Source organism: Vigna unguiculata, chromosome 5 (assembly GCF_004118075.2).
Source record: "Vigna unguiculata cultivar IT97K-499-35 chromosome 5, ASM411807v1, whole genome shotgun sequence".
NCBI lineage: Eukaryota > Viridiplantae > Streptophyta > Magnoliopsida > Fabales > Fabaceae > Vigna > Vigna unguiculata.
Window position 1 is genome coordinate 21,367,393 of NC_040283.1, and position 7,704 is coordinate 21,375,096.

The 7,704-nt window shown below is 32.3% G+C and overlaps 1 protein-coding gene across 1 annotated transcript; it reads left to right on the forward strand.

Moving 5' to 3' along the window:
* The first annotated feature begins 919 nt into the window (after positions 1-919).
* On the forward strand, positions 920-2,540 carry LOC114183974 (hydroquinone glucosyltransferase-like). Its single transcript, XM_028071193.1, has one exon. It carries the CDS (start codon positions 989-991, stop codon positions 2,390-2,392), a length of 1,404 nt encoding a protein of 467 aa, XP_027926994.1. The 5' UTR covers positions 920-988; the 3' UTR covers positions 2,393-2,540.
* The last annotated feature ends 5,164 nt before the right edge of the window (positions 2,541-7,704 follow it).

The following is a 7,704-nucleotide window of genomic DNA, read 5'->3' on the forward strand; positions in this document are numbered from 1 at the left end:
TTGATACATGTAGTGGCGGATCTTCGTCCAATATTTTAGGAGTGCCAAAATTCTGGTTGAATTACTCTTTTGGTCTAATTTTTTATACAAAAATGTTAGGTTGGTCCTCTAGTTTTTTTTTTTAGTTTCAATTATGTCTCAATTTTTAAAAATTGATGGAATTTTATCCTTTTCGTTAAATTTCTTGAAGCGGAGCAAAAAATTTTCATCAAAATTGACACTAGAATTATGTCAATGATACCAACAAAGAAAACCATACTTATTCACGACTTCGATTTTGATGAAAAAATCTTGATCCGATTTAAAAAATTTAACAAAAAATGATCAAATTGCATCATTTTTTTCAAAAATCGGAACCAAATTGAAACTAAAACAAAAATTGGAGGACCAACTTAATATTTTTGAAAAAAATAAAAACCAAAAACATAATCCCAAAATTTGTTTATAAACTACTTTTTTAATGATAATAAAAATAATAATTATAATTATTGTTATTATTATAATTATAAAATTAAATATAAATATTTTTTGTAATTTTATTGTAATCAATTTTTATTTGTAATGATTAAGTTTAAAAAAATAATCAAATAAAAAAATGAAATTAAACGAATGATCACTTAAAATATAATATAAATAAAATAATTAGTTTTATTTAAAAAAATATTTAAAATGTAAAATTAAAAAGTAGGTGTGAAAGAATTTTTTTTTCTTATATATAAATATAGATATATAAAAAAATTAAAATGTTAAATACATAAAATATATTAAAAATATTAAATTTTAAAAAATGTATTTAAAATTATATAAATATAAAAAAATTTGGGACTTAGTCGGACAAAGGACCGCCACTCCATACATGAATAAGACAAAGCCAATGATTTGGTATATCTATCTATATGAGAACTTCTACGGTCATAAACCCAGTATCACTTTTAGTTTTTTTTCCACATTTTAAGAGAAACAAAACGTTAGTCTTTGGTCTGTTTTCATGGCAAAAACAGTTCATATAGCTGTTGTTTCTAGTCCTGGTTTCAGCCACCTCGCCCCTATAATTGAGTTCACTAAGCGACTTGTCAAACTTCACCCAAATTTTCATGTCACCTGCATCGTTCCCTCACTTGGGTCACCCCCACAATCCTCCATAGCATACCTTAAGACTCTTCCTTCAACCATTGACTCCGTCTTTCTTCCTCCAATCAGCAAAGAACAATTTCCCCAAGGACTATACATGGGACTACAAATTCAACTTACCGTTACTCTTTCTCTCCCATCAATACACGAGGCTCTCAGATCCTTGTCATCTAAAGTCCGTTTAACTGCATTGGTGGCTGATGTTTTTGCATTCCAATCCTTGGAAATTGCAAAGGAGCTCCACGCCTTGTCCTATTTTTACTGTCCTGGTTCAGCTATGGCATTGTCACTGGTTTTACAACTACCAAAACTAGATGAGGAGGTTTCAGGTGAGTTTAAGGACCTGGTGGAACCTATAAAGTTACCAGGTTGTGTACCACTCTGGGGGGTTGATCTTCCTGCCCCAACCCAAAATCGATCAAGTGAAGCTTACAAGAGTTTTCTTGAACGTGCCAAAGCGATGATTATAGCTGATGGGATGATCATGAACACCTTCTTAGATTTGGAATCAGGTACTATAAGAGCATTGGAAGAATCGGTAAATGGGAAGATCAAACTGTACCCTGTGGGACCCATTACACAGAAAGGGTCAAGCAACGAGGATGATGAGTGTTTAAGTTTAAGATGGTTGGACAAGCAGCCACCTTGTTCAGTGTTGTATGTTTCTTTTGGAAGTGGAGGAACACTGTCTCAACACCAGATCGATGAGCTAGCTTTGGGTTTGGAATTGAGTGGTCAAAGGTTCTTATGGGTTTTGAGAGCACCAAGTAATTTACCTAGTGCTGCTTACCTTGAGACTGCAGAGGAGGACCCTTTGCAATTCTTACCAAAAGGGTTTTTGGAAAGAACAAAGGAGAAAGGTTTGGTTGTGGCTTCATGGGCACCTCAGGTTCAGATCCTTGGTCACAGTTCAGTTGGTGGGTTCCTGAGCCATTGTGGTTGGAACTCGACTTTGGAGAGTGTGCAAGAGGGAGTGCCTCTGATAACATGGCCACTCTTTGCAGAGCAGAGGATGAATGCAGTGATGTTAGCTGAAGGACTGAAAGTTGCATTGAGGCCAAGATTTAACGAGGATGGCATAGTGGAAAAGGAGGAAATTGCAAAGGTGATAAAGTGTTTGATGGAAGAAGAAATAGGTAAAGGAATGCGTGAAAGAATGAGGACTTTGAAAGATGTTGCTGCTCATGCACTCCAAGATGGTTCTTCAAAACAAACCTTGTCAAGGTTGACTAGTGAATGGGAAAATTTGAGTGGTAATTAGGAAACTAGTATTTTTTTTCTTTCTGAAATTGTTCTCTGAATGTATGCTTTTCCTAATTTGTTTTCTTCATGCATTATGTGGTTAATGGTGATTGAGTTGTTTGGAAGATGTATCTTTGACACGTAACAGAGACAGTAATTTTATTTTAAGTTGAACTTTGAGTTTGATTATAGAAAAAGTAGATGTTATTTTTAAATAATTTTTTGCTAGCAAAAGTCACTTAATGCCAAAAGTTGTGTACACTCTCAGATCAGGACACATAATCAAGAAACGCGAGCCACTTAAGGCACAAGAAAGATGTACATCCTTTCGATAGAGCAATGAGATAGAGAAATACTATTCCATATCATAGAAATATTCTCACTAGCTTCAATATTCTGAAAAGGCACTACTATAGCAGGGCGTACCTTGACTTGGCTTTTAGTTTTGTTTTATATCTTTGGCTTTTGTCCCAAGCATCTCGAGAAAGTAATTTTCTCTTATCATCAAGCAATGTGATTGTGTCACATTCAATGATGTTTCCCACATCCAAATTGATTTTTGAAGAATGACATCGTCTTCTTCTTTCATATATCTTTTCTTCTATGAGAGTAGGTGGACAAACTTCAATTTGTTTAATTTTCATGTCCACCAAGACCTATCTTACAGTTTTTTCAATAACTCCACCGAAAAAGCAGGCTTTAATCGCACTTATTGGTACAACGTGGCTTTAGAAAGTGGGGGAAGAGGGGAGTTGAATAGTCGGTCGACATTGTCAAATCATTTTGTGCAGACATACTATTGTAAGTAAATTAATGTAAGGAGTAAAGTAGAGAAGAAAACACAGAAAGATTTGTAAGCGTTCACCTCCACCTAGGAAATTTAATACCAACCTCTATGTATCACGATCAGGGTTGGCAACGGAGCTGTTTGCAAGATGAAGGAAACTTAGTTGATTACATTTAAAAATATTTTTAAAAAAATATAAAAGAAAAATAAATATTCAAATTAAAATATATTTTAAATGTTTATTTGCTTTAATTTTTTTAAATTCTAATAATTTTTTTTATACAAAAAGTTATAATAATAATAAAATTGTATTTTTTGAATTTCAATATATCACTAGAATAAATATATATTTTTTTTGTTGACAAAAGTTTTGTAACGGTTAAAAAAACCGGTACAAATATTTTAATTTCTATTAATTTTCCTCACTGCCACAAATCTTTCTATACTATTTTGTTTGCAATTATCTAATTATAACTTATATTAAATATTTCTCCTTCTCTTTCTTCGTATCTTTTTGCTCTTCGTTAATCATTCATTCTACTTCTTTTCGTCTTCTTCAATTGAGCATAGATATTTTTTCACCGAAAACATCATGGTTAGAGGTGAAGGTGATGCATCAAGGAACCCTAGATTTGAGCCCACTCCTCACAGAAATGTCGTCGAGCTTCTGCTGGGATGGAGGTGGATCAGCTAAGCCATCTAGAGGTTGTGATAGCACTTGAATCTCGTGGAGGTAATAAAATCGCCCCGCATAATCGAAAGCGAGCAGAGGTCGTTGTTTGAGGAGAAAAACCTCACGTTATTCGATTATTGCGAAGTCTAGCCTCAAAACATTCCATTTTATCCTTTCTCAACGAATGCTGAATTTGTGAAATTCTAAGCAGAAACTCAAATCTCAGACTTCATGCTTTGAGGTTTACTTTTGTTACTCCCTTTACTCGATTGATTCATGTTATTGTTGTTATTCTAAGTGCAGAAGCTTTAGGGAATAGAAACATGGACTGGCATAGGATAACATGAGAGACATTGAAGAAAAGGTTAGGTTTTGGTTTATTGTTCCTACGCTGACTCTTATATGGGTTATATATCCTCAATCTTTTATCTTACTGTTGCTATATTATTTTAACGTATAAGCACAATGAGAGGAATGAGGGTTAAAACATATTGGTTTATTCTTCACTTGCATCACTGTTATTGTATCTTCCTGACACAAACTTGGGATTTGGAGAATCATTAAATAAAAATTGGTTGAAGATCTAGCATTTTCCTTTTCAGAAAAACTCCTATGAAAATAATATGATGCAATATTGTAGGTTTTGTAAGGAGAGCAGTACTAACATTATCTTAAACATATCTGTTTTAACAAATGATTCATTATTGTTTAAAAATTTTTTGTATTTTTTTTTCAATAAACATTATCTAATAATAGGGTGTGTTTTAGAGAATTGGTTAAAAGTGTAAATTTTGAAGTTGATTCTGAAGCACTTATTATTGAACTTTTAAATGCTGGAAAGAAAATTTTGATCTCATACACTAACATTTCACATGTTTTCTGTCATGAGTCATTACACTATGGATAAAGATATTATGAAGAAATTCAACAATGAGATTTTGATTTTTGGGGGAGGTGCAATAACTTTCCATAGATTTCAATAAGAAAATTTACAAAAGCTTACATGACAATAACAAGGGGCTACACAGAGGTACACTTGGACCACAGTGAGACACAACTCAGTGCAATCATAGAGAAATTATTGTGTAGACAAGAATTATTTAATTTAAAACAGTATGTTTGTCCTTGTTTTTATACTAAAATCTCAATTTGGTTCTCGTATTTTTATTAGTCATAATTAAGTCCATATTTTTGTAAATCAGTAACAATTAGGTCCTTTTTGTTAGTATAGAACTAACACCGTTAAGTAGGTGCGACTTGTCAGCTCCTCGTTTTTTTTAATTTTTTAATTTTTTAATTTTTTTTTTAATTTTTACTTAATTTTTTTTAATTTTTTAATTTTTTTAATTCTTTAAAAAAATATATATTAATGTCACGTGCCACTTTTGCAGTGTGTCACGTGTCAATCTAATATGGTGACACGTGTCAAATTAGTGTATGAATCTCAATTGGGTTCTCATATTTGTTAATTTCATTTGATTTCAGTCCCCTTTTTTTTTTTAAATTTTCGATTTCACGCGCTCCAAATTTACACCAAATTTTACTTTTATATAATGTTGTGATTATTTTTATTAAAATTAATATTTTTATTAAATATTTTAATAATATTAATTGTATTTAATATTAAAATTATAAATATACTTATTTTAATTTGTTATAAAATTGTTTTAAAATTTTACATTTGAATTTATAAAATTGTTATTTTTAAGCCAACTCTAAAAAAATTGTTGATATATAATGTTATACAAATATTTCGAATATAAATTTATAAATCTACATATTTATAATTTTAAAATAAAATTTAAATAAAGTTTAATGTAAAATATAAATTTAAATAAATTAAATATTGTTAAAAATATGTAATAGAAATATCACTTGTAATAAAAGTATCATCATAACATTTATATAAAAATTAAATTTGGTCTAAATATGAAGCACATGAAATTAAAAATTTAAAAAAAAATTGGGACTGAAATCAAATCAAATTAATAAATATGAGGACCAAATTGAAATTCATACAATAATTTGACACATGTCACAATATTAGATTGACACGTGGCACACTACAAAAGTGACACGTGGCATAAATATTTTCTTAAAAAAATTAAAAAAAATTCAAAAATTCAAAAAAATGAGGAGATGACACGTGACACCTACTTAATAGTGTTAGTTCTATACTAACGGAAATGACCTAATTGTTACTAATTTACAAAAATATGGATTTAATTGAGACTAATAAAAATATGAGGACCAAATTGAGATTTTGGTATAAAAAAAAGGATCAACGAGTATTTTAACAAATTATTTAATCTGACTAATCTTTTTGTCACATATAATTATAGTTTGTAGTTTGTAGAAAGAATGTGTCACATGATGATTGGAACTTGGATCATGTAATAATATCTTGAGTTATAGCATGAAAGGGAGATTTTTCTACTGTTATAGTTGCTCTATTGAGTCATATAAAAGAATGCAAGTTAATGTTTGGTTGTTGGGAAATATGAAAAAAAAAGTAGGTTTAATTGGTTTTAATTGGTGGTTATGTGGGATATGCATGGCATATGCAGGTGCTAAAGAAGGATGTAGCTTGTTATCTATGCTTTTTGCAGTTTCTTTTAGGTGAATCTTTCTTTGTGGCTTAGGTAAGTGATCTCAAATATGATTCTGTAACGTCCCTATTGGAAATTACCAAATTAAAATAAATAAATAATCATTAAAAATCAAATGTCATAATTTGTTTTATTATTCTCAAATGCGGAAAAAATTGAAAATTATTTATCGCACTTAAAATTAAATAAACCAGTTCATAAATGTATTACAAGTTTCAGAACTTTGACTACATGAAAACAAAACATAATCAAAATCTCTTGCCAAAATAAGGTTTGATGTTATCCCTCTCTCCGTCGATATGCATCAACAACATCACCTAGAATATCATCTGCTCTTATGTGACACGTCACACGATCATCGCCAAACACAAACAGAAAGGGTGAGCTCAACAAGAATTAACATATAAGTTAATAAAATCAAGATACACCAAACTATTTTCTTCTAGTTAGTTCTTGACCAAGACCTTAATACCCTAAGGGTTTTCAACCTTTAATTCACACAATTAATTGACCATGGACTTAGGATATATGATGCTCCAACGAACCTGCCTGCTCGTGATCCTGCCTCTACGAACCTCCCCGCTTGTAGTCTTGCCTCTACGAATCTCCCCGCTAGTAGTCCAACTTTACGGACCTCTCCGTCCGTAGTCCAACACACGTGATCCACCAGCTACAAACCTCCCCGCTCGTAGCATCTCTCAAGTGTGAGCACGAAACATACAAACCTCCCCGTTCGTATCCCTACACGAGAGTATCAGGATATGAATCTTCCCGCTCATATCATCACGTGTTCACCACCATCCATGAACCTACCAGCTCATGGCACAAGATCTTCTGATCCAAGTCTCACATCACAGCATGATAATGAAAACAAGAAAAGTTCCTAGTTGCAATGCTATCTCCTGGTGTTGCCTAAGCGCCGTTAGGCGACAATCCTACGTAGACCGCCTAACGAGAAACACCCCCGTCACCAGGCGCCAGACGAAAACCAACACCACTGCTCTAACAATACCGCATGGCAATTCACACCTCATCACCGGGCGACCCACGTTCTAGTGACACCCCTGGAAGCCCTATCGCTTAACGGCCTTCACCGTGCCGCCAGGCACTACTAGTAGCGTGCCAGTTACTGGTTTAGCACCCCAGAAATAGATTTTTCATACTTAACTGTTCATGCTAAATTCTAGTTTAGCAATCTACATGTCCCATCATTATGCCACACTCCATTTTTACATTACTACACCACATATATCTCAACTACT